This window comes from Leopardus geoffroyi, chromosome E3, assembly GCF_018350155.1.
Source record: "Leopardus geoffroyi isolate Oge1 chromosome E3, O.geoffroyi_Oge1_pat1.0, whole genome shotgun sequence".
Lineage (NCBI taxonomy): Eukaryota > Metazoa > Chordata > Mammalia > Carnivora > Felidae > Leopardus > Leopardus geoffroyi.
In genome coordinates this window covers 24,527,744-24,543,980 of record NC_059340.1, presented here as the reverse complement: position 1 = coordinate 24,543,980, position 16,237 = coordinate 24,527,744, and the positions used below count along the sequence as shown (strand labels likewise).

Genomic DNA, 16,237 nt, shown 5'->3' with positions numbered 1-16,237 from the left:
CACAGCTGGGACCTCCTATACCTCACAAATGAATAGCAGTGGGAAAGATGGAAAGGATCACCCCAACGTAAAGAGCTTACGACTCTCTATGTAAAGCACATACCTTATTATATGATCAGTATGCCCTACCATCAAAATCTATAGTGTCTATGTGTTAATGGTGGACCTTCAAATATTAATGATACAAAATCCATGCCCCAAAACATGATATTTTATTTCAAATTCAAGTGAAATGGAAGAAAGGTGAATTCTCAATCCACCATGCACGGAGTCCTCAACCAGGGAGTCAAGTTGAGTCCTGAAAGATGAAGAGAGTGACATCTAGTGTTCATACTATGTAAAGCAGGGTTTCCCTAAATGTGAGATGGGGGGGACCATGATTTTAGTTGATGCTGTTCAAGGGCAGGACTTAATTAGCATAAAATTACACAAGAAATTTACCTTTTGATCAGTTCTCCCTCAATCCTTTATTAGAATAGTCACAGTTTGGAGCTAACTTGAGCTTGGGTTTGCATCTCAGCTGTGCCACATACCAGCTTGTGTGACTTTGGGAAAACTATTTAAATTCTCTGTGCCTCAGTTTTCTTTCTTTTTAATTTTTTTAAAAAATGTTTAATGTTTACTTATTTTTGAGAGAGAGAGATAGAGCATGAGCAGGGGAGGGGCAGAGAGAGAGGGAGACACAGAATCTGAAGCAGGCTCCAGGCCCTGAGCTGTCAGCGACGAGCTAGACGCGGGGATTGAACCCAGGAACCATGAGATCATGACCTGAGTTGAAGTTGGACACTCAACCGACTGAGCCATCCAGGTGCCCCATGTGCCTCAGTTTTCTTGTCAGTAAAATGGGGTAATGACAGTAACACCTTTGTAGAATTAAATGAGTTAATGTGTGAACAGTGCTTGACACATAATAAGTGCTATTCAAGTGTTTGCTCTTAGTGTTGTTCACACTTCTTTAACACTTGCTAATTTCTTTTCTTTCTTTCTTTCTTTCTTTCTTTCTTTCTTTCTTTCTTTCTTTCCTTCTTTCTTTCCTTCTTTCTTTCTTTCTTTTGCTAGTTTCCTTTAGAAACAGGGCAGTGAGCAGGCTTCAGGCACAGAACTGAGGGCATGCTTCAGGCACAGAACTGAGGGCATACAATGCTATTTAGCTGGAATATAATAACATTTCATTTTCATTGAAGGGGGAAATAAGGATCATTGTTCAGATCTGGTTTGGGTTTTTTTTTTTTTTTAAGGTTGTTGTTTTTTAAGTTTTATTTATTTATTTTGAAAGAGAGCATGGGAGGAGCACAAGTGGGCAAGGGACAAGGAGAGGGAGAGAGAATCCCAAGCAGGCTCCACACTGAGCCCGATGCACGACTGTGAAATCATGACTTGAGCCGAAATCAGGAGTCAGACTTTTTTTTTTTTTTTTAATTTTTTTTTTCAATGTTTATTTATTTTTGGGACAGAGAGAGACAGAGCATGAACGGGGTAGGGGCAGAGAGAGAGGGAGACACAGAATCGGAAACAGGCTCCAGGCTCTGAGCCATCAGCCCAGAGCCTGACGCGGGGCTCGAACTCCCAGACCGCGAGATCGTGACCTGGCTGAAGTTGGACGCTTAACCGACTGCGCCACCCAGGCGCCCCAGGAGTCAGACTTTTAACAGACTGAGCCACCCGGGTGCCCCATTGTCGAGATCTGTTAATGCAGCAACATGCACAGCTGGGTGCTGCCGTAGCTTCACATGCCTGTGTCCCAGGTGAGAAAAGAGCCGCACCCACTGGGCCAGCATCACAAAGCAAGTGGATGGAGAACCCCACATACTGCACTCTCTCCTCTCCTGCTCTTCTTTAGACTTTCCTCTTCCTGTGTCTTCCACTCTGCCTAGTGGAGCTCAATCAGCTATCCACAGAATTTTCAACCTCCTGTCCTCCACCTCACCCAGTACAATGAAAGCCCTGACAAGTACAACCCAAGCAGCAATAACTTAGGGTTCAAGCAAGTGCCCAGGAGATGGGTGCAGCCATTTTTGAATGTAGATGGGGGTCTTGGTGGGATAAACAGTGTGTAGACCTACTCCCCAGTCATCAGATGCTGCATGGCAGTTTCTGTCATAGTGGGACTGAGCCGGCCTCCCTTATGATGCTGTTCCACACCCTGAGTGAGTCATGACCAATTCTGGCAACATTTACATCCTAGGTGTATCACACAAACAACAGTGATTGCACTGGAAGCCCGGCCTGAACCAGGCCTTGCACACCTACCCAGCCCCTACTCGTGTCATGTTACACCGACCACAGTGGCCACCTTTCTGCTCTTCAAACACTCTGACTCCTTCCCCGCTCCATGCCTCTGCCCAGAATGTGTGTTCCCTAGCCATGCACAGAGCAGGTTCCTTCTTGACCTCCAGGTGATGGCTCACAGAGGCCTCCTCTGATCCCCACCCCAGCTGAAGTGACCTCCCCATCTCTACCCTACTCACTGTATATCACATTCCCCTGCTCCATTTTCTCACTAGAACTATTCCTTTTTGAAATAATATACATAGATTTCATTTCTTCTCTTCTGTCCCCTGCCCACTCTAGAATGTAAGCTCCAAGAAGGCAAGAACATTTCTGTCTTGTTCACACTGTAGCCCTACCACCACTGACCACGCCTAGTGCATAGAAGGGCTCAGGAACACCACCGGGAAGAGGAAGAAATGCCAACTTCCAGGAGAGGCTGATCAAGGCCAAATGGGCTCAGAGCCTCCGGTCAGTTTTCTCTACCTTCTGGTTCCTGGAAAGCATCACCAGTGTTGAATGCTTGCCATGAATAACTTCGGTTCCACCACCAAGGCCACCACCCAAATCCTGAGCTTAGGACTATGTAACTATGTCACTAGGTATAAGCAAGGGGTAGAGTCCTTTTCATGGCCAGACTCCTACAATAGTGGGGAAATTCTATATTTAAAACTTACCTGCTGCTCCTGTCTTCTCTGGACTAGACAGGATAAATCCATTCCCTCCCATCAGCCAACAAATGTTTGTTGAGGACCCTTCAGACTGATAGAAGGCAAAATTCATACACCTGGGAAGATACAGAAAATCCAAATGTAGAAATAAGCAAAGACCACCCATATGAGAACAGAGGCAATTTATTTAGAGCTTGCTCTAGCAAGGGAGTCAGCCACCTTCACTTGTGTTTGGCAGAGACTCAAACGCAGGGAGCCGGAAAGCTTTATGGTGAAAAAGGGGAAAGCTTCATGTGTGCCCTGAAGGAAGGTGTTCGCTTAAGGAATTTGGAGGTGGGCATCTCATAGGATTGGTTTTGAGGGCATATTCGGCCTTCTCTGGTGGGTGCTGAGCTGGATGTGAGATAAAAAATAGGAAAGCTGGCAGTCATTGACCAAGTCCTGACCTTTCTGGACCAGTGGCTACAATTGTGGTTTGACTTCACGGATTGGTGGCTACAGAGGTCGTGGGTCGGAGTTGTATTGTCATATATGGTCTAGCCACCGTCTGTCTGTATATTCAGTCTCTCTTGAGGCAGCATGTGGTGAGTGACCCTTGAATTGTCCCCACATAGTGGGGATGAGGTGACGGATGAGAATGGGGATTCTCAGAGCAACTGGCTTAGGACACAGGCCTCCTTATTCCTCAGTTCCCTCGGCAAGGTGAGTTCTCAAACAGACTGCGTTCAGAGTTGGCAACCCTTGGGCATCCGTGTGGAGGGAACCTAGGGCATCCTCAGCCTTGCCCTCTCTCTCCCCAGTTTTCTGTTTGACTCTGGCTCTGTCTCACAGAGGCTACAGGGAGACGAGACCCAACCTTCAGCTTGGGAGGACCCGGAAGACTGGCTTTCCACACACAGTTTACAGTTTGAGAGGCTCACCTTGGCTGACCTGATTAGCCAGGGCACCACAGTACTGTAAGTCTAGCTCCACTCCCTTCACCCCCAAGCGTGTAATGACACACCCCGCCCCCGGGCCCGAGAGACCCCTTCATGAGACTTTGCTTCTTCAGGGAGGAGGGCAGCGATGTCATGAGGAAAGTGCACTTCTCCACGCAGATGATCCACCAGTTTGAATCAAAGCTTTCTGGGTAAGTATGTTATTCAGTATCTTCTCAAAAACCCCAGAGCTCAAGAATTTCCTCATTTCAGCAGCCTGAAAGTAACTTTGTTCAGACAAAAATCTCTGGGTTCTTGACCGGGCCTCTCCCACTTCTGGCCCTGATTGCCTCTTTCCTCAAATGAAGAGATTGGACCGTACCAATTTTTCTCAGCCTTTTAAAACCCATGAGCCCTTTGGACACATGGATGGTTCAGTTGGTTGGGCGTCCAACTCTTGATATCAGCACAGGTTATGATCTCACAGTTCATGAAAAGGAGCCCCACTTCAGGCTCTGTGCTGAGTGTGGAGCTTGCTTGGAATTCTCTCTCCCTCTTCCTGCCCCTCCCCTGCTTACACTCTCTCCCTCAAACTAAATAGATGAAAAAAAAAGGGGGGGGGTTGGAAATCAGTGGAAAGAATGGATTATTTAGTAAACTGTTTTGGATAGTCAACTTATCGTTTAGAAAAGAAGAAATGAATTGATGCACCAAAATAAGATGGCAAATGAATATAAAAATTAAAATCACTGAAGTCAAAAAAAAAAAAAAAAAAGGAAAATATTCAAGTTGACTGTGTGGTCTTAGAAATAGAAGACTTTTCTGTCTATATATGCAAAGTCAGACTCTATTAATAAAAAGACCAGGATTGTATTTTAAAGGTATACAATAGCCTTTGTAAAATACACAAGAAAGGGTAATATTCTATATAATGAGGCCTAACTAATCAATATGAAACGAAACACCAAAATTGAAAAATGGACAAAGAAGATGAATAAACAATTCATAGAAGATGGCATACAAAACACTGAAAGTATATACTTTTATTTTTATAATAAAAAAAATTTTTTTTAATGTTTATTTATTTTTGAGAGAGAGAGAGAGAGAGCACACAAGTGGGGGAGGGCCAGAGAGAGAGAGGGAGACACAGAATCTGAAGGAGGCTCCAGGCTCCCAGCTGTCGGCACAGAGCCAGACAAGGGGCTCGAACTCACGAGCTATGAGATCATGACCTGAGCCAAAGTCAGACGCTTAACCGACTGAGCCACCCAGGTGCCCCTAAAAGTATATATATTTTAATGTTCACTCTTTCTAGTAATCAAAGAAATGCAGTATGCATACTTTTTCTCTCCCTCTCTCAAAATAAATAAATAAACATTTAAAAATAAAATAAAATCCATGAGCCCTTGAGGTGAGCACATAAAACCTTACACCTTCATTTGATGTGAAATAGTTAAGAGTGACCACTTTTTCAATGACAGACTGAGTTTATACTTTTGCAAATTGCATGTCAAAACCAGATTTTCATAGTACATGTATACATTCCATCCCTGCTATAGCAATCTATGATCCATGATTACTGTTTGCATAAGGTTTCCTAAAAGGCTATAATAATAATAAATACCCATCATTTATTAACGTGTCAGGAATTCTGCTGAGGGCTACATGTATTATCTTATTTAAACCTCACAACAACTGGAAATATAGTGTCACTCTCAAGTCAATTATCCAAAATTCAGTTGCTAACTGACCAATTTTCCAGATTTATCAAAACATTTTAACTTTTATAACAATGTATATTGGATATGAAGGTTTAAACAGGTTTTTAAAGAATTCTGCAATATTTTTGGCTGATTTTCTTTATGTTTATTTATTTATTTGCGAGAGAGGGAGTATGAGTGGGGGAGGGGTGGAGAGAGGGAGCCAGAGAATCCGAAGCAGGCTCTGAGCATCCACACAGAGCCCAATGCAGGGCCCAAAACACACGAACCGTGAGAATCTTGAGATCATGACCTGAGCTGAAGTCGGAGGCTTCACAGACTGAGCCACACAGGCACCCCTTGGCTGATTGGTTTTAATTGTGAATCGAGCATGTTAAGGAATGTTCAAGCCTCTTCGGTTAATTCAAATAGATTTTCAGGGAATCAACTGGGTTTTCAACAAGTTGACTTCTGGCAAGTTGACTTGGGTAGAGTCCTGGTATTATCTTCTTGTTGGAGATGATGAAGCTTAGGTTCAGAGAGGTTACCACACCTGTTGAAGGTCACACAGCTAGTAAACGGCAGAGCTGAATCTCAAGGACCAGCCTGTTCCATTATGAAGTACATGCTCCAAGCTCTATTTGTACCTTAAAACTCTCCCCGCCACCCACTGCCCCATGATTTCACATCAAAGGTCTTGCTTGCCCTTCAGTAGGCTCCCAAATCCCACCTGTTCTCAATGAGGGCAACAGTTACATTCAAGTGATGAGTCCTTAACTGGAGCACCTGTTACATGCTGTCTCCATCCAGCCATTGGAATGGTTTGCAATAAGGCACGTTCAAGAAGTTCCCCCAGCTACCTTTTGGAAACTAAGTCTTTTTCTGTTAATCAGTCCACTGAGAACATGCTGCTGAAATGCCCCCGTTGGGCATTTATGATCCTCTCCAGGTGACTGGGAAGTCCCACCTGAGGAGACACAGATTTGAGAAGAGCAAGCAAGACATTACCCCAAAATCCCAACCACACCTTCTTCCCATGCATGTTAAGTGGCTGTTGCTCACTGATGAAGGTGACCTTGGGTGATGAGTCTTTCTGGTGTTTTGGCAGAGCTATTGAACTCTATCAACAGAGAATCCAGTGGCTCACAGAAAGCAGCAGGAAGGTAAGAGACAAGGATCTCATTCTCCTCCCCCTTTTTCCTAGGTCCATCTGTATTTGTCACAGTCCTTTCAGCTGCAAATGATAGACCTCCAACTTAAACTGGCTTAAACTAAAAAAAGGAATTTCTCGACCTACATAAATGAAAAACCCAAACACAGCTGTATCCATGGGCTCAGATGATGTCATCTCTTTGTCACTGAGCTCTGCTTTCCTCTGGATTTTATTCTTAGGAAGGCTCTCCCCAGCTTGGAAAAGTGGTCACCAGCAGCTCTAGGCTCACATGACACCAACTGAAGTGACACTCTGAAAGGGTCCTCACCTTCCTTTCCCACTGTGCCCTCCCAAGTCATGAAATTGACTCTCTTCGGGCCAATTTAGACCATAGCCAGTTTAGATCACCATAGCCAAGGAGTGAGATATACTAACAGGTAGATCTGGAACTAGGGGGTGGGGGACGTGCAGGGAGACTGGGTACATACCCCCAAATCTCATAGACTGAGAAAGGGGGATAGATGGTTGCACGTGGAAACCCAGGGTGCTGTTACCAGAACAGAAAATGGATCCTGGGCAGGTGAAAACAACAGATGTTCCCCTAAGCCATTTAATCTCAGACCCACAGTGAAAGTCATGACTAAGGCTGATCATCTGGACATAACTTCTCTGAGAAGTTTGAATAAATGCTTTCCTCAGATCCAAAGGGTTGAAAAGTGATCCTGGGCAAATTAACCTTTGTTTTGCTTTCTTATTTGTGTCCGCCTATTTTCCTCCAGCTGATACATTACTGGCTTACCATTTGCTTCACCTTAGGTAATCCTCAGTTCTTGCTTTAACCCTGGGACAGGCAGATGCTGAAATTCATGCTCCCTGCTCCCAACCCCCACCCCTACACAAGACCAGTAGGTGACAACATAGTGCTGAGGCTGCCTGTCACAGCTGATTCCCCGGTGTCATCTGTGTCTCAGATCCAGAACCTTATTCACTCCCTTACACTGGTCAGTGGATATACGACTCCAGCTGTGGCATGCCCCCTCTGGTTGCACATGATAACACAGGCAGGAAAAACCCAGAGGGATGAAATCTTCACACACTCCAAAAACATCTGTTCAGGGAATGTTCTGCATACTTACCCACCTCTATTACACCTGTCCTGGCACTTTTGACAAAGGAGGCAGGGATTGCTGGGCCTTTCTTTGCTCAACCCTTTTCTTTCTTTATTTACTTTTATGTTTATTCATTAAAAAAATTTTTTTTTTTACATTTTATTTTGGAGAGAGCGAACGTAGGGGAGGGGCAGAAAGAGAGGGAGACAGAGGATCTGAAGCGGGCTCTATGTTGACAGCCTGGAGCCAGATGTGGGGCTCGAACTCACAAACCACGAGATCATGACCTGAGCCAAAGTCGGACACTTAACCAACTGAGCCACCCAGGTGCCCCTGTTCATTTTTGAGATAAAAAGAGTGAGCAGGGGAGGGGCAGAGAGAGAGAGAGAGAGACAGAGGATCCAAAGTGGCGTCTGTGCTGACAGCAGCGAGCATCGTGCTCAAACTCACGAACCGTGAGATCATGACCTGAGCCGAAGTTGGATGCTCAACTGACCAAGCCACCCAGGTGGCCCTGCTGTACCCTTTTCTGTTGGAGCTACGGAGGAACCATGAAACAAGCCCGGATTGGATCCCAGGGAAGCGATCACCCATAAACCAACTCGTGGGTCCTCTGGGTGCTGAGGCAGCCTGGGGTGCTGGACAGGCCATCACTGGGCCCACTTCCCAACTACTGTCAGCAAGGCCATAGGCAAGTGGCCTCGCTCCTCTGGGTGTCTGTTTCCATATTTATGGAGGATATTATGGCTTATAAACTAGTGGCATGCTGGCAAATCTGGCCCACAGCCATGCTTTTCTTGGCCCACACAGTTTAAATATTTCCCGAGTTAGTTGCCAAGATTGAAAATCCTGATGTTTCATGTTTATGTCTGTTTTTTAGCCCTCGCTTGAAAAATGGGAATATCTAGCATCACCAGGCTCCAGTCCCCTCTTTTGTACTTTTCCAGTTATTTCTATCGGAAAAACGTCTAGAATTCCAATGGCTAAGTGTAAGAGAATGAATGTTTTCAATAACAAATGCTCTAAGGGCAGTTCCTCAAATTTTAAAAGGAATAAAACTGGCCCTTGATTTGAGCTCCTTTTGGCCCCTGAGGATCGGTAATGTCCTGGGAGGCCTCAGACCTCATTTGGGTCCTGAATTCAGCAAATATTGGTTGGAAGACTACTACATATCAGGCACTGGTCCAGGATTAAGGATTAGAAACATGACCAATACGAAGGTCCCACCTTTGTGGAGATTATAGTCCAGTGCGAGAGGACAATGAATAATTTAGCAAATCATATGCAAGGTCAAGTTAGTGATAGTGCTTAAAGAAAAGCAAGCAGGGTAAGGGAATCGAGAGTAGGATAGAAGGAGGGCTGTTTTTCTTTTAAATGTTTATTTATTTATTTTTTGAGAGAGGAGGGGAGGAGGAGAGGGACAGAGAGAGGGAGACAGAAAATCCAAAGCAGCCTCCTCCTTGCCAGCATACAGCCCAACACGGGGCTTGAACTCACAAGCTGTGAGATCATGACCTGAGCTGAACTCAGACATTTAACCGACTGAGCAACCCAGGGGCCCCAAAGGGGGACTATTGAAATAGAAGGGTCAAAGAGGAGGCCTTTGAACAGGCAACTGACCTGAAGGAAATAAGGGCATTCCCATGTAGACATCTAGGCAAGAATGTTCCAGGCAGAGGAAACAGCAAATGCCCAGGCTCTAAGACAAGAACAAGCTTAGCATGTTCTAGAAGCAGCAAGCAGGTCAGGGCAGCAAGCACAGAGTGAACAACATGGAGGAGAAGGGGAGGAGAGGAGGCTCAAATCAGGAATGTCCTTGCAGAGTTCAGATTTTATTCTACAGGTGAGGGTTTTAAGCAGGGGAGTGACATGATCTGACTTAAGTTTAAAAAAAGCCATTGTGCCTGCTTCATAAACTGACCATAGAGAACAAAGGTCAGGTCAGAGTGGTGGTGTCTTAGGCTCAAGCGCTCAGGTGGATGGAACGAGAAATGGTTGGACTCAGGGCGTGGCCTGAAGGTAGAGCCGGCAGGGCTGGTGGATCGCATGGGCTTGGGGCCAGCGGGGTGCGTGTCGAAGGCCGTTCACGAGAGGACCAGGTGTGAGGAGGAAAATCAAGAGGTCTTGGTTTTACCACATGGAGTCTGAGAGGCTTGCTGGACACCCAGGCAGAGACGCGAGCAGGCAGTCGGATGCAGAAGTTTGGAACTACAAGAGCTCTGCCTGCAGATGGGCACTGGATTATCATCAGTGTACCAATGGTATTCAAATCCCTGAGACACGGGAGATCACTTAGCGGCTGAGTGCAGAACTGTGGTTCTTAATGGGGGCAGGGGTGATTTTGTCCCTCCACCCTCACCCCAAGGGACATTTGGCGTTGTCTGGAGAAATGTTTCATTGTCAAGACTGGGAGGGCAGCTTGCAGGGAAGTTGCTAAACACCCTACAATGGTCTGGTCAGCTCCCCACAACAGAGGACTGTCCAGCTCAAAATGTTAACAGTTCAGGAGGTGCCTCGGTGGCTCATCTGGTTAAGCGTCCAACTCTTGATTTCTGCTCAGGTCATGATCTCACAGTTGGTGGGTTCAAGCCCCACATTGGGCTCTGTGCTGACAGCCTGGGGCCTGTTTGGGATTCTCTGACTCCCTCTCTCTCTCTCTCTCTCTGCCCTTCCCCCTTGATCTTTGTCTCTCTCTTTCAAAATAAATAAATAAACATTTTTTTTAAAACTGTCACTAGTTTGGGGTTTGACAAACCCTGGTGTAGGTAAGGAGGCTAAAGGATGATGGACCCCTAGCCCTGTGCTTCTCAAACTTATGGCAGCCAAATCCCTTTTGGTGGTGGTGGGGGCGGGGGTGTGTGGATTTTGTTAAAATGCAGACTCTAATTAGGCAAATCTAGGGTGGGACTTGAGATTTTACATCTAACAAGTTCCCAGGACAGTCCCCTAATTTAGACTTTGGGAGGAGAGGGTGGAGGGTAAGAAGGACTGGCCAGCAAGTGGAAGAAGAAACAGGAAAATGTGATGTCCTGAAAGACAAGTATATTCATTAAGTGCTTCAACTTGTCATGTTCTTGACACAGCCAAATGGTGTCCTGTGCCCCTCAGAACTGGAGAAAGTTGAGAACTTACATTTGCCCATTGGGTCTGGTAAGAGTGAGCTCACTGATCACCTTGTCATGGGTGGCTTCAGGGGAGTGAGGAGGTGAGAGCCTAAACTGAGGGGGTGGCAGAGAAATGGGGGGTAAGGAAGCAACTCTAAAATAGGAAGCAGAGAAATGAGGTAGGGTAGCAGGAGGGAGAGGTGGGGTCCTGGAAGGTTTATTTCCTTTTTCAGATGGGCAACAGGACAGCCTATTTGTATGGTGATGGAAATGGTGTGGTGATGGAACAGGAAGTCCAGGAGAAGGGATGGTTACGGTAGCAAAGTCCCTATTTGACCAAAGAAGAGCCAGTAATGGAAGCCACAGGGTTGGCCTTGGAGCTTTGGTAGTTGCCATAGATACATTGTAACAGGGGAAAAGCCTAAGTGTGTAGGCAAGGGTGGGCAGGCAGGCAAGGAAAGATTAAAAAATAAAACAGGGGCGCCTGGCTGGCTCAGTCAGTGAAGCATGTGACACTTGATCTCAGGGTCAGGAGTTCAAGCCCCACATTGGGTGTGGAGATTACTTAAAACAATAAATAATATAAAAAATAACTTAAAACACAAACAAAACAAAACTCTGGTTCATTTTTCTTTTCTCAGTGAAATCGGAGGCGAAAATCACTTGCTGAGGGAGTGTAGAAAGGAAATGTTGGGATGTGAGAGATATAAAACACACCTCTCTGAGAGGAGAAGTTAATCAAGCAGGAAAATTGGGCGTGCAGGAAAGTGAGATTTCAGACCAAAAGCATCAAATGGAACCCACTGCCCCTAGAGAACTAGCCGTTTTGCATGAATGAAAATCCCGGTTCATGATGCAGCCGTAACAAGATGAAGTCCCGGGCAGAGTCAAACCGCGTTGACATATAGAATGTGAGAACCGCTAGAAACAGAATTAGAAACTCCCAGAAATACCATGGCAGCCGTGAGCTTGACACATCTACCTTTGATTGGTAGAGTGGGTGAAAAATAAATAAGGATCTAGAGAAATGGAACAAAATCAGCTGATGGAATTAGATATCCGACTTTGTATCTTACAAAGAATGCTTTCCTCTGGTCTCCAAATTGTCTTTAACAGACATGTGTTACTTTATAAGAGTGGACATGAGGGAGGAAACCCTTGTGAAGAGGAGGCTGCCACAAAATAGGAGCAGATACGGGGTGCCTGGGGGGCTCGGCGGTTGAGCAGCCGACTTCAGCTCAGGTCATGATCTCACAGCTCGTGAGTTCGAGCCCCGCATCGGGCTATGTGCTCACAGCTCGAAGCCTGGATCCTGCTTCAGATTCTGTGTCTCCCTCTCTCTCTGCCCCTAACTAACTCACATTCTGTCTCTGTCTCAAAAGTAAATAAACATTAAAAAAAATTTTTTTTTTAAAGAAAGAAATAAGAACAGATACTGTCCAGATCTAAAGTCAGGACATCGAGTCTTGCTTTTTCCTCTGTAAAATGGGCCTGCCTTCTGCTGCTTTTTGAGGTCGGGGGTATGTTCCAATGTCTGCATTATGCAGAGATGCCCGGGAAGAGGCTTCAGAGAAGCACAGAGTTGTGCTGGTTATTTCCACATGCCCTCTTTGGTTTTAGGCATTTGGCCTCATCAAGGGAGCCAGAGTTGGCATCATCGTTGATGTGTCCGCCATTGGCAGTGGCTCTCAAAAAGAGGAGTTCCAAAATGACCTCCTGGTAAGTCTCTCTGGTACAGAGAAGTACCTGGAACCACCCCCATCACCCCCTCCCCTTTGTGAGCTTGCTCCTTGGATTCCCTTGTAGCAACTGCAAAGGTTTCTGTGAAACCCAACCACGGAGTCCTTTTCAGTTCCAGTGTGAGCTTCTAATATTCTTACCACAGCAGTCCCTGCTAGCTAGACTTGTCCACAAGAGCCCCCGAGTTCCCCGGAAAGAGGACAGGAAGACTAATCACTTGGAGTGACCCCAGCATAGCATAGCCCCAGTCTCCTGGTCTTTTCTGGACCCAAGAGCTATCCCATTTTCTTTGGCATTGTCCATAACAAAGAAGCTAAGAACTCCAGAGTTAGATGACTTGGGCTCAAGTCCCAGCCACATCTGCCACTTGGAGGCTGTGGCCCTGCTACCTAATCTCCCTATGCCTAGGTTACCTCATCAGTAAAATACGATGATAACAGTGGCCACCTGACAGGGTTGCCCTGGGATGAAAGGGGTTCACCCAAGTTAAGTGCTCAGTACAAAGTCTGGCATGGAAAATAAAACCTCTGTAGCCTCTGTGAACTAATGTGGAGAGGCTATTTTCTTATGGGAACCCCTAGAATTTTGGAGGCAATAGTCAGTTTGAGGACTCTTAGGGTTCAACATGGACTTGTTGTCCACGCTTGTCCCCCGTTCCTGGTCTCAACGGATGTCAGGAAATAGCGCAGACCCCTTCATGACACGTTCTTGGGGCTGAGTTTCTAAAGATTCCCCAGGCTGGCTGGTCGAATATTAGCCATGGCAGGGGTCATGTTGGTGGCATACAGATGAAACTCTAACTAGCCAGGAAGAAGAGGAGAAGCTATCTTACTGCTGGGGATTCATCAGCGGCAGCTTGAGAGCATCAAACAGGCTGGCCTTGTGCCCATCGCATAGCCACCGTGTTTTGGCGAGAAGCCACTGCCCCCCCCCGACCCCTGTCCCCCTCCTCCCTGGGTGCCACAGTTAAGGGTCCAACCATAGCGCATGCTGAGATGGGTAGCTGAGACGCTCATATCCCCTCCCCCCATAGTCCACGACCCAAGTATGTGGCCACCCTGAGGAGCTGCTCCGGAAGACGACATCAGTCTGCAGTCACTGGGAGTGAGTCAGGACACAGCCTCCCAGGGTGGTATGCCAATCTGTAGGCTGAGGCCGGTGCCCTGGCTCCACCACGCACACAGGCTGGGATGGGTCACCAGGGGCACTCATCCCACACTTCCTTGCGACTCAGTGGGCAGGAAGCAAATGTCAGCTTGGGGCCACTAAGCAACCCTGTCTCAGCACGGCTCACACCCCAACTGAGAGGGCCCAGCCCCGGCATGAGGAGTGAAGCCAGGCTCCATGTGGCCCACGGCTCCAGGAGCCAATGATGTCCCTTTGTCTGCCAGAGCCTCATTGATGAGCAGCTGAGCCACAAGGAGAAGCTGTATGTCCTGTCCTTCGGCACCAGCACCAGCGCCCTCTGGCCAGACCCCGTGGAAGTCAGCCCCTCCACGTGAGTATCTACCCAACCTTGGCCAGAATGTTTGCTTCTTCATTTTCCTCTCTATGTGGTAGTGTCTTTCGGGAATGAGCACAGTGCAAACCCAAGACCCCAACAGGTCAGTGAGTACAAAGAGTCAACTCACAGAGCGGAAGCACAGGGACCAGTAACCTTTGGAAAAGTGGCCAGCGTCGTGAGCAATCCACAAAATGAAAAGACAAGACAACCACAAGGTGCCATTTTTCTCTAGCCAACTAGCAAAGATAGTTTTGTTATTTTTAAGATAATACGTGTTCATTTTTAAAAATTCAAACAGCATGGAGGCGCCTGGGTGGCTCAGTCAATTGAACGTCCAACTTCGGCTCAGGTCATGATTTCAGTTTGTGGGTTCATGCCCCGCTTCGGGTTCTGCGCTGGCAGCTCAGAGCCTAGAGCCTGCTTCAGGTTTTGTTGTCTCCCTCTCTCTCTGCCCCTCCCCTGCTTGTGCGGTCTCTCTCTCTCTCTCTCTCTCTCTCAAAAATAAACATTTAAAAAAATTCAAACAGCATGAAAGGATAAATAATAGAGTCTCTCTCACCTCCCAGTAACTGTTTCCTCTACCTACTTCCACGCATACACGCATCAGTGTGCTTATTCAAACAGGAGTGCGTTGCACTGTCTTGCACTTTGACTTTGCACTTAACCTTGCATAGCATTCTCTCTCAGTACACACAGATCTACCTTATTATTTTTAATATTATTTATTTAATGTTATTATTTTTTTATTTATTTTTGAGAGAGATAATGAGAGTGTGTGAACACGTGCGAGCAGGGAAGGGGCAAAGAGAGAGGAAGAGAGAATCCCAAGCAGACTCTGCACTCACAGCGTGGAGCCAGACGTGGGGCTTGATCTCACAGACCACGAGATCATGACCTGAGCTGAAATCAGGAGTCGCACGCTTAACCAACTGAGCCATCCAGGCTCTCCCAACCTTACTCTTTTTTAATGGCTACATTAGTATACCACTGTAAATGTACTATGATTTAACTAGTCCTTTATTTGGAAGCTTCTAGTTTGGGGTTTTGGAGGGGAGCGTAGAGGGGGAAAAAGGAAGATGTGTAAGAATTTCTACTTACTTATGGCAGTAAATAAAAGTGTCTTTTCCATGAAGAGAAAATCCTTGATCACCTACCACATGTTAGGTGCGATGCTAAGTGCTTAGCATGAGCTATCTTACTTAATACTTAGGGCCAGCACTTGGAATAGGATTCTTATCTCCGTTTTGCCGATGAAAAAACTGGGACCCGTGTTAGGGCACGTGCCCAAAGTGGCAGAGCCAGGATTGGCTGCCAAAGCCCAGAGCAGGTGACCTTGACCAGTCCTTCAACTGTCTTCAGCAGAGAGAGGTCAGAGATACCTATCCCTCACTGAACTCTCGTGAACATGAAATGAGGGCACTCAGTGAATGAGAGTGTTTTTTTTGCTGTGGTTCCCACTCCAGTTAGACCCCACCTATGGGATATTAGATCTAAAAGTCACCATGAGGTCATAGGCAAGAGCTTCTCAACTGCAGTCATTGCTGGATGACCCTGGTGATTTTTGTCACATCTCTGCCACGTGTACTGTTTTAAAACATCAATTCTACATGGATTATTGAAGGAAGCTATCAGTACCATAATCATGAAGCCCTATCACTTGCCGTAATTAGGATGCAGCCATAACAATAAATACAATGAAAGCAAACAAAACAATGATATTAAATTCTAACTTGAAACCTATCGGCCAGAGAAGGCAGTAGGCCTAGGATTTGCTTTCCCTTTGTTTATTTTTTTTTTAAGTTTACTTATTTATTTTGAGGGAGAGAGAGAAAGAGAGGGAATCCCAAGCAGGCTCCACACTGTCAGTGCTTAACCCGATGCAGGGACTTGAACTCACGAACTGTGAGATCCGAAATCAAGAGTTGGACGCTCAACCGACTGAGCCACCCAGGCGCCTCTTTCCCTTTGTTTAAAAGGGAGACTCAACACTTAGCACAATGAAAGACAGGCTTACTAGCTCTGAGCTGAAGTTTTTTATTTTATTTTTGTTTTTCTTATTTTTCTTTCTTTA

At 46.2% G+C, this 16,237-nt stretch overlaps 1 protein-coding gene across 1 annotated transcript in view; it reads left to right on the top strand.

The window, feature by feature from the left end:
• The window catches only part of VWA3A (von Willebrand factor A domain containing 3A), a 71,830-nt gene that overhangs the window by 16,802 nt on the left and 38,791 nt on the right, over positions 1-16,237 (top strand). Inside the window, 5 exon segments of the mRNA XM_045461204.1 lie at positions 3,771-3,895; positions 3,991-4,068; positions 6,665-6,719; positions 12,543-12,641; positions 14,054-14,160. Of these exon segments, the coding sequence (XP_045317160.1) occupies positions 3,771-3,895; positions 3,991-4,068; positions 6,665-6,719; positions 12,543-12,641; positions 14,054-14,160 (464 nt within the window).